At 36.4% G+C, this 17,866-nt stretch overlaps 2 protein-coding genes across 3 annotated transcripts; both read right to left on the bottom strand.

The window, feature by feature from the left end:
- Positions 1-988: 988 nt before the first annotated feature.
- Lst8 (MTOR associated protein, LST8) lies at positions 989-13,005 on the bottom strand. Its single transcript, XM_089636600.1, has 7 exons — positions 12,687-13,005; positions 12,341-12,493; positions 11,787-11,848; positions 11,256-11,406; positions 10,747-10,949; positions 5,601-5,743; positions 989-2,247 (listed from the first exon to the last, which is right to left on the bottom strand). Exons 1-7 carry the CDS (start codon positions 12,822-12,824, stop codon positions 2,129-2,131), a joined length of 969 nt encoding a protein of 322 aa, XP_089492726.1. The 5' UTR covers positions 12,825-13,005; the 3' UTR covers positions 989-2,128.
- Positions 13,006-13,661: 656 nt separating this feature from the next.
- On the bottom strand, positions 13,662-15,692 carry HmgD (High mobility group protein D). Of its 2 annotated transcripts, none has more exons than XM_089636598.1 (3): positions 15,534-15,692; positions 14,723-14,877; positions 13,662-14,513 (listed from the first exon to the last, which is right to left on the bottom strand). In XM_089636598.1, exons 2-3 carry the CDS (start codon positions 14,870-14,872, stop codon positions 14,310-14,312), a joined length of 354 nt encoding a protein of 117 aa, XP_089492724.1. In that variant the 5' UTR covers positions 14,873-14,877; positions 15,534-15,692; the 3' UTR covers positions 13,662-14,309. The 2 variants fall into 2 exon arrangements, with proteins under 2 accessions (XP_089492724.1, XP_089492723.1); XM_089636597.1 differs by having other exon boundaries at positions 14,705-14,877; positions 15,534-15,691.
- Between the last annotated feature and the right edge of the window lie 2,174 nt (positions 15,693-17,866).

The raw sequence follows: 17,866 nt of genomic DNA, 5'->3' as shown, positions 1-17,866 counted from the left end.
AATGGCAAGAAAAAAAACTTTTTATGGAAACCTAGTCTTTTCTGCAACAAAGCATTTTTAAGTTTTTCAAAGCAAGTTTTTCACAAAATATAAGCCTACCTAATCGATTTTTCTTAGAATATTGTTTATCAGCAAACTGTACTTCTATCGCTAGCGTTTGATGCTTTGTTTCTGCAGTAATCTTCATTACAACTTTGTATCATTAACCTTTAGATAGTTGCTTTTATTTTATGCCTTTTTAAATATTTTCATGTTCGTTGACAAAAAATTTAAATATGTATTATATAAGAATGACACACCTACTTTCTGGTGGCTGCAAGATATTACGTACTTACTCTATCTTAGGCTGAAAGATATGATGCAACAGTTCTGATGGTTGCAAGATACTATGTACTTTTTGTCTGGCTGCTGCAAGATAAAAATGATGTACTTAATGTCCTCTAGGCTGAAAGATATGCTGCAACCGGTCTGATGGTTGCAAGATATTATGTACTTTTTGTCTGGTTGCTGCAAGATATATGATGTACTTACCGTGTCTCTAGGCTGAAAGATATGATGCAACTGTCTGCTGGTTGCAAGATATTATGTACCAACTGTCTGGCTGCTGCAAGATATGGTGTAACTGACTGGTGACTGCAAGATTTAGTGTACTTACTGTCTCACTGCTAGATGGTAAACTAATGCAATTTCAATTTTGACAAATGCCTAAATTAATGATACTAAGTGGCTTGTGCCACAATGATGGCTTCAGCGTTACTGTTAATTATGTTGTACTTAAAAATTAAAATTGATTATATATAATTTGTAATTTTCTATATTTTATTAACTCGTCATCTAGGTGCCTTCGTTCATTTTAAAATTTTAGAAGCCAAATTGAACGAAACAAGCTGCAAGTGCTTTAATTTTCACCAAAAGGCTACCCAAAATGATCAAACCTCACCCCTTACATATGAAATAACCACCAGTAATTTATAATAAGAGAAATATAAAATTATATTAAGTTTTTATTATTTGCAAAAAAAAAAACAAATGGTTGCACTACAGACGAAAAATCTAAATATGAATTATATTAAGGGTATACTTAAAAGAATTCAAAATCTGCTCTTTCATAGATGGCACTAATTTAATTATCTTATGAAAAAACACTTTTTACAAGTTGTGCTAATAAATGAGTTATTTGTTTGCACCCGTCTTTTATTTAGTCACTGGCACCATTGAGAAAGAAAGAATTGAGTTCTTATACGGACAAAACTATTTATTTGTACTGCATATATACGGGTGCAAACAATCAATTCATCTTAATATTTTAAAGAATAACATATGGACAGAGCAGATTATGAATCTTTTAAGAATAGCCTTAAATTTAAATTTTGGTAAATTGGGTAATTTTTATATACACAGAACTTTGCTTTACTTTCATCAGCAACCGTGGGACTACTTAATTATTACAATATAATATGTAGTATCTGTTATCTGTAGCCACATGTAAACTAAAATATTTGTACACATTTTACACAAAAACATCGGCAACCGTGTGACTAGATATATGTTATAATATTTCGTCGCTGTTCTGACTCAACCTCAATGTATCTGTATCTACAAAAACATGTTTCTTAGGAGATGATAGACGAGAGATGAAACTGCCTATTTTCCTTATTTTAAAGCAGTTTCTTTATTTATTTAAATAATACTTAAGTATGTACTGTCTTACTAATTAGATTCTTACATGTCAGTTCAACGTTGGTATGGTAAAGCCGGCCCTAAGCCTGTTTTTAACCGGCCGTTTTAAGCATACAAACGCCGTGTAAAAGTCAAATTTTTCGCTGTTACCACATTTTGTGCCACAATAAATTTACACCGCGTTCATATGTAAGGGGGTATTGTATTAAAAATATACAAAATTATATATACATTGTATCAAAAAAGATTTTTTTTAAATTTAATTAATAAGTACTTAAATACATAGTGTGGTAATAAAATAAAAAGAGAATTGCTTTAAAATAAGGAAAATGACAGTTTTTTTTTTAATCTTAAATTTGTTTTAGTAGTGACGAGGTAGAGTGAAAACAGCGACGATATTTAGTATATTTTGTCACCACAAGAAAGCCAATCTGTCACGGTGGCACGTCTACAGAATGACTTCATCCCTAAAGGCGAGGGCAGTGATAGGCTTTTGGTGTCCGCAATATTCCCGCTCAATGGCCCCGGTGCTCACATTCCACAGCCTGGCGTAGCCATCAGAGGAACCTTCAAGAAGACAATAATATTATAGAAATGCATAATCATGTGAAATTTGAGAGCAGATCCATACATCAGAAGGCAGCCCATTCCAGAGACACAATGAACTGTGAATGATCTTGGGTAAAGGGTGGGGATTTCAAGGGTTAAAATAGAGTTAATGTCTCATAGAGCTGGGTTAATCAATCGTTTTACACGACCCGGGTCGCTCACAACCCACTTGCGTCGTGAGCGGGTTGCAAAAACCCGCTCTGTGAGCGACACTCGGTGTACACAACCTGAAACCCGATTACCCATCACCCGGCTACTTTTACTTTCGTTTGACATAGGTAATAATATTCGTAGTATGAATTTATAATTTTTTTATCAAACCTATTTACCGATCAATCTTCCCGTCATCGGGAACCGGTTACAAAAGTATCTGGTACCAAAAGCTGTTTTGTGTTCTATGTAGATCTCCAGTAACTGGAAACTGGAACCACAGTCAGTGGTGGCTCTTCCCTCAGGTCAATTAGTCAATGACCTCCCAAAACTATAAGATGACAATAAATCATAATACTATGAAATATTATACAAATCAAAACAACGAATAACTGGTCTTGTGAGTTAGCAGGCATCGAGAGTAGTGACTTCTAACGTAGAGGCGGCTTTACGAGTCCAGAAGTGAAAGATCAACCGAAAAATTACTAATGCGTAGTGAATATTATAAAAACACCAATGAATGTAATTGATTTGCCGATACTCACCTATTCTGAAGCCAGTGGTACAATATTGTTTTATATAAGATTATTTATCTAATTATTTACACATATAACTAATTAATGTTTTTTTTTTCTTTTAAAAGATCTTTCCTATTTTAAAGTTTTTTAAATCACTAACTACAATCTCAGTCCATTGTTTATCCATTGACTTAAAAAGTGAAAAATGAAAGCAAAAGTACATATATGTTCATTTTATTGCACCCGCAAAAAATATAACTTTTCGTTTTAAAATATTGTCTTTTACCTCTTTATTTTTCTCTCTTGAATAATAAAACATAAATTAATTGTTTTTTTTGTTTTTGGGGTGTTGTGCCGTGTTGCGCTAACTCCTTCTTTAGCCAACGTTTCGGACAGCATTTCAGTGTCCATCATCAGGGCAGATGTGTTATTATAATAACACATCATATTATAATAACACATCTGCCCTGATGATGGACACTGCAATGCTGTCCGAAACGTTGGCTAAAGAAGGAATTAGCGCAACACGGCATAACACCCCAAAAACAAATAACAAAAATTCTTTTGGCCGTGAAAATCTTAAATCATAAATTAATTGTCACTTTATTTGAATATGTTTGTCATGATTCAATGAATTGTTTGCGATTTATTTCAATACAATATACACAGAATTTGATATTTTAAATTATTCCATGCAAATTACGGCAACAATGAACATAATTTCGTTTTTCATTTTGTCGAAACATAATTTGTAAACTAATATTCAAGTTCAAGATGGCTATCGTTTATCACACAAAAAACTTTCGACTGACATTTTTTGACATCTCCCTCTAATACCTTAATAATCTTAGGTTGTAGATAATATGCCCGAAAAACCCCTTTAAATTTTTTTGTTGTATGGTAATAAGCATACGCCAGACATGAGTGTTTACCTTCTTTGTCTGTATCGCAAAGAGAAAGAAAGGATATAGTTTGGGGACAAAATTTAAAGTGACCCACGGGTATATACAATAGCTTCTCATTTGGATGCTAGATGGCACTGGAACCCGCTATTACCGTACGAATCTGCACAAATATTAAAACTAAAATAATAGATTAGTTTGTGAAATCCTTTTTAAAATTAATAATATTGCAGTATATTTTTGGGAGATCATTGACCAAATTACCCCCATAGAAGAGCCGCCACTGATCTAACGCCTCAAATTGAAGCTTCCCTTCCTACGCACCTAAGATTTTTTTTTTTAAAGAAAGAAACATTCCCGGGTTACGAACAACCTGACAATATTTGAAAATCTCCTACTACCACCACAGTAAGCGGAAAATGTTGCTTGTGTTGTCCAGTGTCCCTGCTGTGATATCTTCTGCCTCTTTACGTGCTATACAATAAAAGAGGAGACAGTATGTTGTCTAGTAAAAATGCTTTAGCATGCTGAAGACAGTTTGGGTCATTGCCGTGAAGGAGACAGCACGATGAATATTATGTTTGATAAGAATGAAACAATTTACTATTAAATGTAATTTGACTCTGGAATTCAAGAGGTACCTATAAATGAATATGGATAATATCAGCGTATACATATCACAATATCAAATAAATATTACTTACATATATTTTTTTTCAAATAACCTTCCACTTCTGGACCCTTAGAGCTAGCTGCCTCTGACCAAAATGATAGTATATTTTAGATTTCAGGAATCTACCAATTCTATTAAGTAGATAAATTCTGTCTGTCGTGAGAAACTGATTCGAGACGTGATGCTAGGCCAACAAAATGCATGCATCTTCTATGATAGCTCGCCGCGCCATACCAGCACCCGGATTACAAGAGTAGGTCGCGAGAGTAGGGTCGCAAGAGTAGATCGCGAGACCTGGGTGCTGAAAATTTATGTGCTTTCGCATTGCCACCCCTCACCCGGGTCGCGAGAGAAGGTGAGAGTGGGTCGCAGACTTGGGTGCTGACGAAAAAAAAACCTGCTCGCTCTTTGGAAGCTCTCTGGAAGAATAAGTGGAAGCTCGTGAGAGGGTTTTAAAGAGCAGGTCATTCGCAATTGACCCAGGGCTAGTCTCATGCACAGCGAGATAGATACATAGCTAATATACAAAATCCAAGTGCTATGTTTATCGCCACTTCACAAGAAAGCCTTTCGGTTTAAGACCGAGGGTATTTAAGAATAAATTTCCACTTGGTAAGTTCAAGTTTTACATTTTGATTGACTTGAAAGAGGTGAAGAATGCCACCAGATCACTTGGTATCACAGTATGGACTTATTTCTACAGTCTCTCATGTCTAGGATGAATACAGAATTATTTAAAAGAGGGAGTATGAAAATGGATAAGTTTAACTAACTAACCATCATGTTGTTTCTTTGAAGGACACTCTGTCTCGGCACACACTCATTGCTTTATTCATATATATATCGTCTCATACATACTCTCCTTTTATTCTGACTCTTGACATGATCTAACTCAAGTATTACTAGATTGTGCCATGTCTTCCTCGGACGTCTCCGACTTCTTCTGCCATAACATTTGATAAGTTTAGTTGGAATAACCAAGAGTATGTACGCATATGAATGAAGAAAGGAGTGTGTCCCAAGAGTTGTGAAAAAAGTTATTAGAGTTAAGTTAAAGGTGCCAGTTACCTGTGAAGACATACTCCGAGTCGGCACTGAAGGCCGTGTCCCAGACCCAGCGCTGGCTGTCGTACTTGAGCTCCCGCACCAGGCTGAAGTCCTCGGTGCGCCACACGCGCGCCGTACAGTCTCCCGACGTGGTCACCAGCAAACTGTAACAAAATAACTTTGTTCATATTCTGTTTTCGTAAACCAAAGATCAAAAAAGAAACGCTTAGGATGGGTTGTTTCATAGAATTGGAACAATTCATCAATTTCAATATTCATTTTCGGGTTCCGTGAAAGTCCTATTCGAGTTCTGTTATTATATCATTATAGGCCAGTTACTTGACAGAACTAAAATAATAACAGAACCTGAAAAGAACTTGAAAATTAACTTTGAAATTTGAAGAATTATTCAAATTCTCTGAAACAACCCGTCCTCAGAGAACATAATTTGAATTTGAGACTACGTAACTCTTCGTGTGCCGATGCTAAATTGATGACTGTATTTAGGTTTTTGGAGGAAACTGAGAGAATCAGAGAGAACAAGGGAATGTTCAAAATCATTTCTGATTATATATTTGAGAGATTCATTTATTGCAATGCACTCGGCTGAAAATATTGAAAATTGGTTTGAAATTGAATGAAATATTCTGTCATTAGAATTATTGCGGTAAATACCTATACCACAGTTAGGAGAGTCGGGAGATTTGGAGCCATCGGTAAATAAAAGAGAGGAGTTGGGCCATATAGATGAAATAATGTCATTAAACGTATTATTGACAGTACGGGCCGGGAGATTAGAATGGCTTTAAAGGATCCTTCTAAAATTGTTGGGGATAGGGTGTCATGACTATATTTTAAAGGGACGCTACTTATATTCAAAGAAATGATTATTTTGATTGTGACTATCGGCAACTGTGGCACACAAGAGGTTATTGGTTGTGGAATGATTCAGCATCCCTAAAGATGACATAAGCCCTGATGGTAACCTCAGGGCCTCCTGTGTGGAGTTAAAATATATTTTTAAAAGTTCCCTTAATTATCACCTAGGTGAAACACCATTCCAAATGGAAATTGCTACTAGAAATGGTTGTAGCGATAATAATTATGAACGGCTAAACAAGAATATGTAGACTGCATACTTTCCAACTGAACAACTTGTTGCCTCTACTTCCAATATATCATCAAGGGTAAACCTCTTCCTCCCCGGCCCGTTTGGCCGATGGGTCGGTGGATCCAGTCACTCGCCTTTTAAGGGGTTTCAATCTGAGTTAATCATGTGAATAGGAGTTATTATTTCTTTAAAAAAAGGGCGCGGGGTGTTTATCCTTTCACGAATAGTTCGTGTTGATTTTTATTTCTAGTGGGGATTATGGAATCCCGCTTTTCATCCAGTGTTGGCCGTTGGTCATATTTGTATACTCGTGTTTCGGAACTGAAACCGTAAATGGATCGGTCCTAGCTATGGCTAGTAGTTGATGGCTGAGTTTCCCCGCGTCGCGAAGGAACGGATTGCTGTTCCCGAAGTCTGTAAGACGAGCCTGGTCGGCTACCACGTGCTGCAGGCCTGATGACCCTGCAGGCGTCCATTGAAGGAGTTGCATCCTCCCGCTTCCCCTAAGAGAACGGATTGCTGTCCTGGCTCCGTAAGAAGAGCCTGGTCGGCTACCACGTGCTGCAGGCCTGATGCCCCTGCAGGCGTCCATTGAAGGAGTTGCGTCCTCCCGCTTCCCCTAAGAGAACGGATTGCTGTCCTGGCTCCGTAAGAAGAGTCTGGTTGACTACCACGTGCTGCAGGCCTGATGCCCCTGCAGGCGTCCATTGAAGGAGATGCGTCCTCCCGCTTCCACTAAGAGAAGGATGTCCTGGCCTTCGTCCCGGGTCCGTTCCCCGCTACCGAATACAAGTTTTCGTTCGCCATCCGTTGTTAGTCTTTCGTTTCTCGACCACGTAAAGTTAGTTTAGTTTGATTCAGGAGTCCATCTGGTATGTGCCTATTTTTATTTCTATGGTTATATAGTTATTATCTGTACTCCTTTGTTGTAACTTTTGATGGTTTCAATATATTTTCCATTAAGAATTCACTCTTATTATTTATGATCACCTAACTTACTTGACAGGAAATTATTCCCACAATCTTGAGATGAGATCTCTGCTCTACCGTTTTTGTAAACATTGGAATGTACCTACATTACATTTCACCATTTCATACATTACATTTGGCGCCCCAACTTTCACCGTTACATTTGGCTTACTTACTCCGACCTCTGGCATATTCTGTCGGTCGGAATATTTCCACTATGCAATTAAATCCAAATACATAAATGGAATATTTCTGAATGTTTCCGAAAACTAAGAACTGTTTTTGAAAGGTGATGAAATAAGCTCTCAAATTTTATTATTAGAAATAAACATAATTTGAGAAATATTGAAATCTTTTGAGTTTATCTATTTGATGTCATTACTTTGTCAAATCCTTTGCGTTCGCTCGAATTCACTTGGAAACTTTGTAATTTTTACCACTATTGCAACAATGCAAAACCAAAAGTCGTGATCAAATTACGATTAATTATCTAAAACTCGTCTTTTGACACATTTTTAATGAGATTGGACGAAAGGGGCCCTGATATAAAATAAAATATAATATCTCGCAGAATCACGAAAAAAGCAGAAATAATTTTAATACACTGATGGTTAGTACACACGCAAAGCTCACATCAACAGATAATATAAAGCACAATAGCGCTCGCCATACAATCCCATACAGACCCGACACACGTAAAAAGATAACGCGCTATAAGTGTGGTTCTGAACTTCGCTAACCGAATTTATTTTACGTAACCGCTCCCGACGCGATATTTGAAAAGTTATGCGTCCCCCTCTCCGCCGCAAAAAGGAGAGGGGGTCATTTTAATTACGGAGCTACCAACTAAGTTCCGTGTTCCCTTAGTAAAGTTGTCACTTTGACAGATGAAATTATGTTCCTCGGCCGCTCTCGAATTCAACTGACCCCCTCTCCTACCATAGGTACAAATATTTGATAGCGTCGTGTGTCGGTAGAAAAGATGATGCGCTGTACATTAACTTTTGATGTGAGCTTTGCGTGTGTACTAACCATTATTTTTTACAAAATTTCAATAATTCATCAAAATTCAAGTTCTGTGAATGTTCTATTTAAATTCTGTTATTATTTATCATACGCCGCACAGTGGGCTAAAAATCGCCTTTCATAGACAGAGCCTTGAATTTTCAAGGGTATTTTTTTTGGCTACATAATAATAGGTTATTTTCAAGTTCTGCAAGTATTAAATTTAATTTTAATTAAATTTTTCAAAAAAAATGGAGTTCTACGAATTAAACACAAAAACAATAAATAAAAAAAACTAACTTTTGTGATTTCTTAAACTGTTTTGGCTTGCAGTCTAAATAAAATATTGTAAACTAGACAAAGCATACTCATATGTAAAGCATTTAACCTTTTGAACGTGTTAATTTGCTCCGTTTTATCTATACCCGTACGCGGAACATATTTTCAAATACCTATACACGCAATTAAATGTCAAATTATAGCATTCTGGCATGATTTATTAGACTATATAGACAGAACAGATTATTCTCCACAATACGAAAACAAATCCTCGTGTGTCAACACTCTGAGATGTTTATAAAATAAAAAACATAAAATTTCATACAAAGACGTACCGTATCTTTTGAATGTGGTCCCGCCATTCACTCGGCGTGTGTGTACTTAGGCCACTGCGTTGATAGACACAAGTGGAACACCATGATCACTTATCATTTTTAGTTATGAAAAGTTGTGAATGACATACTAGTACTAACGCCATCCGTTGACAAAAATATAAACTAAAGGACTAAAAGGCGCGAAGAGGCGCACTTGATTATCGATCTTTTTTTATGAAATACAATTTTATTTTTGAGAAATTCTTGTAGATGTCAGCATCGTGATAGTTCTACGAATGTCCAAGTGAGCAAGAAATACATTTATGATGAAAGAGCGCTGGAATATCGGCCGTCAAAGTCTCCGTATCAACTGTTGATACAGCCGCGTGTGAGTATAGACTTTTTGCCGTAACAACAGTTGATACGGCCGCGTGCAAAGAGTTAAGCATTAAAATTAATCATCAACATAAAAAAGTTTTTTTTTCAACTTTGAGGATTTAAAAAAAAAAATCGCAATTTACGCCACAATAACAAATAAATAGTAGTAAGGATATAATGGCCAACCTTATGATTCCAGAGATAGCCTCATTTTTAATGTCAGTGCCATACAAATTTTTCTTAAAAAAATGATAACTCCTTCATTTATACACGCAATTGCTTCATACGAAATTTTATAACATAGAATGATCAGCAGAATCCATTTCTAGCCAAAAAAATACTCTTGAAAATTCAAGTCTCCAATGTCCATGAAAGGCGATTTTCAACCCACTGTGCGCCGGTTGGTTCACAGTACTTAATTAATAACAAAACTTGAATAGGACTTCCTCAGAACTTAAATATTAACATTGCAATTTGATAAATTGTTCAAATTCTGTGAAACAATCCGTCTTAAGAGTAGGTAATTTAAGAAGTTATTGGAATTTTTCAAAAATAGAGGGAAGACGTTCAGTGACCCTTGCAAAGTTGGGAGAAGCAACTCCAGAGAGAGTGCGAGGAGAGGCTGGGCCTGCTATGGTCATTAGTAGCGTAGGACAGGAACACCTGGAGACATTGTGTGGAGGCGATGGGTCCCCCACCCCAATAGGAAAAGAGAGAGAGTGCTTAATGGTCAGCACTAAAAAATACACCTTTTGTAGTCTGCTGCCGCAAGAAATGCTACAAAAAAAGTATCTGTCAATTCTATACAGGTATCTACCTAGTTAGAAAAATGTAAAATGTTTCCGGTGAAAAAAGTTCTTAGACGGTGTAAGCTTTTAACTTCTATGGACACATACAAAGTTATTATGAAATACGTACTGTAATTTTAGGTAAAACATTTGAAAATGCCTTCATAGGTTTTCATGCTGCACATATTACAGACATTTCGGTATGTATTTCATACATAAAAGATTAGTAAAACTACCCCTATAGAACGGATAAATCATTTGTATTGCTTGAGTTAGCAGACTGCAAAGTGATGATTAAGCCAAAAAATATGGAAATGAATTACCTTGAATCAGGGCTGAATTTGCAACGTAGCGCATACTTGGGGTGTGCCTCCAGCTTGTGTTTGGGGCTCAGCTTGGTGGGCTGCTCGTCAGCGCCCCCGGATAGGGACCACACGTAGCAATGCCCTTTGTTGTTTACGGCGGCCATCAGGCGCCCCTCTGCGTCGATGGCGATGTCTTGGATGGACGACTCGGCCTCGGGAATCTGTGGACAGTATCTATTATTTTTATTTACATTTCTTGCGAGTTTATTCCCTACATGTATTTTCCCTTTTTTTCTGACTCGTAACAAAGCAGGATCTTACTAATCTGACACTTGCGGTCCGGTTCACGATCCGGCACTATCGGAGTCTAGGTGAGAGTTTTGCTTAATGTAAAATGTAATCCATCAGCGGCTATCCCCGTATGCAGATGTTGCATATGTTAGACATAATGCCTTAATTTTAGTTCCTGATTTGACCACAGTCAACTGGCGGCTCTGGTGTAGCATTGCCACTATATATAGTCATACCAGCTGCTCGTTGTGGTCAGTCTTCAGGTCCCAGAGGTGAATGATGCCGCTCTGGTCGCCCACCATGATCTCGGCCTGGTTGGGGTGGAGGCACACTGCGTTCACGGGCGCCGACACCTGGAATATCCTCTGACACTGCAGTTGGCGGGATCTACGTATGTACAAGAAAAACCTTACAACAAACCTGTGTTTCGTTTTTACAATCAAATCAAATAAAAACTAACAAAATTAATTGCACTAGAATCAATGAAAATAATCTAAAAATATGTCCATAAAATTTTGAAACATTGTTGGGTTTACAACATTTTGGCTTCTGCGAGCTACTTCAAAAATTTTTCTCTTTCTTTTATATATTTTTTTATATGAACACTGCAAGAGTCTAAAATGTATTAAAAAAATCAAACCATCATTATGATCCTACACTAATTAGAAAAAAAATCAGTTTGCACTTTTATTGTTGGGAAGAAAATTGTCTATCAGTAAAATTATAATTTATTTTAAATGCATTAAAAAAATTCTCAAGAAAATTACCTCAAATCCCAAATTCTTGCTGTAGAATCCTCTCCTCCGGTGTACATCCATTTGCCATCTTCCTATAGGTTTTAATAAGATTAACATTATATGTTTGTACAGCGCCCTTGAGGTGATTTTGCACAAAAAAGGCGCTATACAAATCATCCAAATATTATTATTTTCGCTAATTAAAACTGAAAGTAAGAAATAAATGAATTCAGTTTGTCTCAGTATTTTTTTACTGAATTACTTTTTTCATTCTTTCTATTAGTTTTAGACATACCTTGTTTTAACTGTTTTGTTTTTAACTTTTGAATAGTTTTCTTAATTTCAAAGCAATTTAAGATAAATAAGTAAATAACACTATAATAATGACTGTTTGTAGGGTCACTAGAAGCATGACAGAGTTCCTCACCCGACTGACAAAGATTGGTCCCAGCTTTACCGAGTTATGGATGATGTCCATGAGGGCACCAGAGTATCGGTCGCCAACATCATTATTATTTTTACACCATTTCTGTTTTTCATTATTGACAATTGTATCTTGTTCAAACAAAGAAGTATATTATTACCTGAAAACCGACTCTGGTAATGTTTTTGCCAATGCCATCGTAGTTGATAACAGGGTCTGGGTTGGATCCTACGAGATCATACATCCGAATGTGCTGATAGCCGCACGCAGCCACCATCAGCTTGTCTGGCATTATGTCTAACGCATTCACTTGCTGCAAAAACCAAAATATAAAAGGTGATACAATCACAGTTTCCTGATAAATCATTCGTATAATTTCAGCGAATACAGTAAATTGTTACTTTAGCCCAGCCGAAAATAAGCATTTAGTAATAAAATATGGAGGATATTTTACTTTATTTTTTTGATTTTGTTGTTTTATTGAAAGACAGTGGTAAAAGACTTACTGAATCTGGATGTTGCATTGTTCTCAAGCATACTCCTGTGTGCGCCTGCCATAATTTAATCACATGGTCATAGCCACCAGTCACCAGAACAACCCTATCCTTGTCCACATTTGAGGGTACAGAACTGTCTCCCGCCATTGTATGGCTGGCCACAAAATAAACAGAAACAGATCACGTTTGTTCTTGTTCAGACAAGATCGTTTACAAATTTTACAAAATTTAAATAAGAAACAACACCAAGTAAACGCATTTTTGCAGCGTGTGTACTGTATTTCTTTGACAATTTATTTTGACAGCTAAAAAAAATCTAAACATCAAACCAAAACATTCCTACTTTACCGACACGGCTCAAAGTATGTCAACATGACGTTGCCATAGAAACGCATTTGAAATGGAATGGTGCAGTTGGCAGTCTCTGCTTGTTATGCAAGCCGCGGCCGCCGAGTGAACGAACCCATCTCTTGTCTCTTTCCCTCCGCGCGGCGCTTTCGGTTTTGGGTTGCGTACACACTTCCGTTTCCGCCAAAAGTGATATAAAATGGCGATGTCCAAGAAACCTTACGTCGGCCTCGTTAAAACCACGAGAAAAATGTTATGATTGACACAATCACCAATCAATGTTTACAGGTCTAATTCATTAACCAAATTTTAAATTTGGTCCTTGAATGCACCCCATCGAAAAGGCCAGGTGGATACGGGGCGGATTTACCGCGCTTTCCCTGTACTAATATTCCATACATCGCCATACTCCGCGGGCCATACATTTGCTATGGAGCTGTATGGGCCGATCAACTAGCGCACATGAAGCCCTTTGCTGAGAAGTTTTGAATATCCCGCCAAAATGTGCTAAGAGATATCAGTCAGTGAACTGATAACTGCTAATAATAAAGACCTTTTGGTGGTCATTTTGAATAATTTGGGGCTAAACAAAGGGATCTAGGGCGGGAATAGGTAAGTCAACATAAAAGACAAGTGTTTAAAAAATATTTGTTTTTATTTATAAGAAATTTGCATTTAATGAAAATGTAAAACCACTTGACATGAGGAATGCTATTTCACTTTACAAAACAACATGTAAATATGACGAACCATTTCAAAACCTACCTATGCGTTAAGTCTGGTTTGTTAAAGTAATTATCTAATTAAAATCTGACAAACTAATTAAAGAATAAGTTCCTAAACTTAACGCAGGTACGAGCATTGCAAAAGAAGTACCTGGGCACGTCTTCAGTCGAGACACCTAACAGTAATTCTTTTCTTTTGGCTGCGATGAAATACACATAAAACAGACTGCAATTTACACAAATTTAAGAGGTAGGTTTACCACTCACGACCACCAACTACACTAATTTACTTAACATACATACAACGAGCAAGTTATCAATACACCTGCCCTATTATCAGTATATAAAATAAGTCAGAGTTATTAAAGACATGGTAGAGCCAGCCAGATGCTGTGCACGGACGGGGGCTTTCCTTTGTACACACACCCGAGCACTTAACACCTAACATGAACTCAACTGGAGCAGGGGGCCAGGGAAGCCCCCTTTAGATCGACGTAATAAATAAACATGAATTGAATTTATTATTAATATGAACAGGGACTTGGTGGGGGCGACCAGATCACTCGCTTTCCTCTTCTTCCTCGGACTCCTCATCTTCAGACTCGTCCTTCTTCTTCTTGCTCTTGGTCACTGGCTTCTTTGCTGGGGCCTTCTTCCCTCGCTTCTGGGCCTTCTTGGGTTCTCCGCCGCCTCCGTTGGCGTTAAACGCCTCCAAGTCCTTGGTGTACTGCTCCTTGGCCTTTGCGGCTTTGTCTTCCCATATCTGAAAACACAACACTAATCAGGAGAGGGCCAACATCGAGGGTTGACGCGGGAAAAGTGGCGTCTATATCTTCAGTTGGTAGTGCATGTTATACAAATAATCATCAAATTCATACAATTCGGTGTATTGTGTCATCATTTTGGGGGAAATATAAAATGTAAAATAAAAATGTAAAAAAAAAGTGTACACACAGCAATTTCACTACCCACCGTCTTGTCCTTCATCGCCCTCCACATCTCACCACCTTTCTTCGCAATCTCTGTGACCTTAAGTCCAGGATGCTGTGACTTAATTTCTTCCCTGGCGCTGTTCAGCCACAGCATATAGGCGGACATGGGGCGTTTTGGTTTATCTGCCATTTTAGCTGAAAAGAAAAAGGAATAATTATTAGAAATGCTGCAATAAGACACCAATGTTGAGACGGGCGCGTAGAGTTATTAAGATATTGCCCATTCCCTTTTATAGTTCGAGCAAACTACATTTGTTGACACGCTGAGAAAAGCTTGGTAGACGCTTTTGGCGGGAAACCGATTCTAAGAAAAAGTCGACGATTTTTTTGTATATAACAATAGAAAACACTATTTTAATTAAGAAATGATCATTATTAATGTAAAAACGAGGCATTAAAGTGCAAAAAATAATTTATTAAAATTGATGATAAAGCCAAGCTAATGGGCAAGCCTCGAGGCTAAGCCATTTTGTTTTTATGATATTTCGATGAAAGTACGCGTTGCACACGGAAATCAGCTTTTAGGAATATCAATAAACTCAATAATCTATCATCGCCCGAACAAAGAAAAGATGTATCACGAACAATATTGAAGAGAAATCGCAATTTAATAAAAATGCGTTGGTACTGCAGTACCCACGCCAAGTATGAAATGTATGGAAGAAGGAATGGCCATGTTTGAAGTGAAATTCCAACGTGTAGAAATAATGATATTCTGTAAAAGCGTGATGGAAAGATTAAATAAGCATGAAATAAGAAGGCTATTTAATTATAAAATTCTATCATCTCACCTTTAAGTTGTAATTGCCGAAATATTCACTGAAGCAACTGGCTATGCAAAGGACTCGAAGAAACTAGAACAAATTGTATGGAGCCCGTACTAAATGTTCCACGAGAGAGGTGGCTCGATTGGGTTCCGCGTCAGCTCGGCAGCGCCAACGTCAAATTCAAAAACTTGCGTTTGCGTCACCAGGTTTGCCAACTGCTGAACGTTAATATTCTTGACGCAAAATTAAATTTAACTAATTTTTGAGATGGATTGTACAGATACAAAAATACATTATTTTCTAAACTATTATTCATGCTTAATTTTAATTAACTTTTCGAAAAATAATTAAACTAATAGAAATTGTAGGATTATGCTGGTACAACTGGTAGCTTTCTCTATTATTTTCCGTATGTATCTTATTGAAAGAAAGAGATGCAACACATGACAATGGAAGAGGCGGTGCTAGATAACGGTTGTAAACTTCCCTATTTCTTTTTTGTTTGAATTTGTCAACGGAAATATGGGCGATGTACCTGCACCAAACCGTAGCATTCATTGCTAGCAAAAAAGCATACAACGCTATACGATAAAGCTTGCATTTACGTTTTCCCGCCAAAATCGACAATGCAATGTTATGATCGGAGGGTGCTGAGGGATTTTTGTATTCATAGTTTTATTAGAAGCTTTACCGATGCTTGGTGGGTAGACTAAGAGGATAGACCGCCAAACAATATATTATGTATTTAAAAAATTATTTTCATTTATCAATAAAACAAATGGTGACATTTGAAAGACGTTTTTGTTTATCGCCTTTGGTGCTTTCAATATTTTTTTAAAAAGCAATGATTTTTCGTAATTATTTCAACTATTATCACTGCACGTTTCTAAAGATGCCTACAATAATTAATAGCTAGGTATATACACGAATTTAAATTAGTAAAATTTGATAGATCCCAATAAAATTATGATTGTGAATATAACAATAACAAGTAGAAAATACCTGAAAGATGGAAATCGATAGTTTTAAATTTACAACTATGGATGACAAAATTAATATTATGCTGGTCGCATGACAATTATTTTGGTAAATTCGAATGCTCAAAGTTTTATAGAACTAAAAAACTAAAGTCATTGCCAAAACATTCTTTTACTATTCCTATTTTGCGTCGATACCCATAAAATGCGTAGTAAAAAGTAATTCCAAACAAAGAATAATGTAGGATTCTGATAAAAACAGATAAACCAATACATTTTGTAGACTGTTTTATTACATAGTAAAAGGTTTTTAAAATGTAATATAATCATTAAATGTCCGGCTAATATTACCGCATGTTTCTCAACCTTCATCAAATCTGTATTGTACTGTGAACCCGCAAATATCCAATTAATTACTCTAAATTATCATTGAATAATGGTGGAATCTCTTACCTCTTTTTGGCTGATAATAGGAGTTATCTAGAAAATGATTAGCAATATTAAAGCTTCATTGCAACATTGATTTCATAACTAATCAAATATCTTTGCTACCTGCAATAAAATTTCACAGTATATTGATTAAGAACTTACTCCTTTTTCTTTTATCTACCATGGTGAGGGTGTGAGTGGTTTATTTATGGTGTAGATTTTACTGGAATTATAACTTAAATTTAATTTTGCACTGAAAATTTAGATAACTAGAATCTTTGAAAGTGAATAAAATTTTCTAAATAGTTGAAGTTGAAAACTTGATTTGTGCTTTCTGTATTTAAAACAAATTTAAATGGAGTTTACTATAGTACCTACTTTTGTGAATTAAAAAAATAACTGTATAATATTAAATTATGTTGGTAAAATTAGCCAATTTTATAGAAAAAATGATTAAGTTTGCAAAAAATCAATTAAACTATCATTATTTTTAGTTATGAAATTTGTATTGATGATTTGACAAAAGTATTGATAAATTTCGGAATATTTTGAAACCATTAGCATTGTCAGTAGGTACTAGAGAGCTTGTGCTTAATAGGGCTAATTTCACATGTGCTGGACGAAGCCAGCCGGTGCCGGGTAGTCGGTAGATCATAAAACTTTCACCCATAACCAGGTTTGAACCCGGCCCTGTAAATGATTTACACAATTCTTGATGTTTAATTTATTACATGAAGATTGTTATATTTTGTTTTTACGCTTTTATGTTCCATGTTTCTAAATATAATTTTACGCTTTTGTTTCATGTTTCTAAATAAATAAAGTGATACAAGCTAAGAGGGTCGCCAGTCTCGTCTAAGCATCGACCAAGTCTAGGTATGAATTGTGGATACTTGACATCTGTGGCCGGCTGGCTTATGTAGAATTTTCCTTGTGTTCCATACTCCCAAT

The sequence above is a fragment of the Hesperophylax consimilis genome, chromosome 10 (assembly GCF_061612785.1).
Source record: "Hesperophylax consimilis isolate HC1 chromosome 10, BYU_Hcon_1.0, whole genome shotgun sequence".
Classification (NCBI taxonomy): domain Eukaryota; kingdom Metazoa; phylum Arthropoda; class Insecta; order Trichoptera; family Limnephilidae; genus Hesperophylax; species Hesperophylax consimilis.
The sequence above is the reverse complement of the archived record's forward strand: the minus strand, read 5'-3'. Positions and strand labels throughout refer to the sequence as shown.

Bases quoted from the DNA above. Each gene is read 5' to 3' on its own strand.
- Lst8 (XM_089636600.1), bottom strand. From the start codon at position 12,824: ATGGCGGGAGACAGTTCTGTACCCTCAAATGTGGACAAGGATAGGGTT. The intron at 12,494-12,686 runs GTAAGTCTTTTA...TGGTTTTTGCAG, and splicing joins CAATGCAACATCCAGATTCA to CAAGTGAATGCGTTAGACAT. The intron at 2,248-5,600 runs GTAACTGGCACC...GTCTTCTTGAAG, and splicing joins CTCGGAGTATGTCTTCACAG to GTTCCTCTGATGGCTACGCC.
- HmgD (XM_089636597.1), bottom strand. From the start codon at position 14,872: ATGGCAGATAAACCAAAACGCCCCATGTCCGCCTATATGCTGTGGCTG. The intron at 14,514-14,704 runs GTGTGTACACTT...TTGTGTTTTCAG, and splicing joins CGGTGGGTAGTGAAATTGCT to ATATGGGAAGACAAAGCCGC.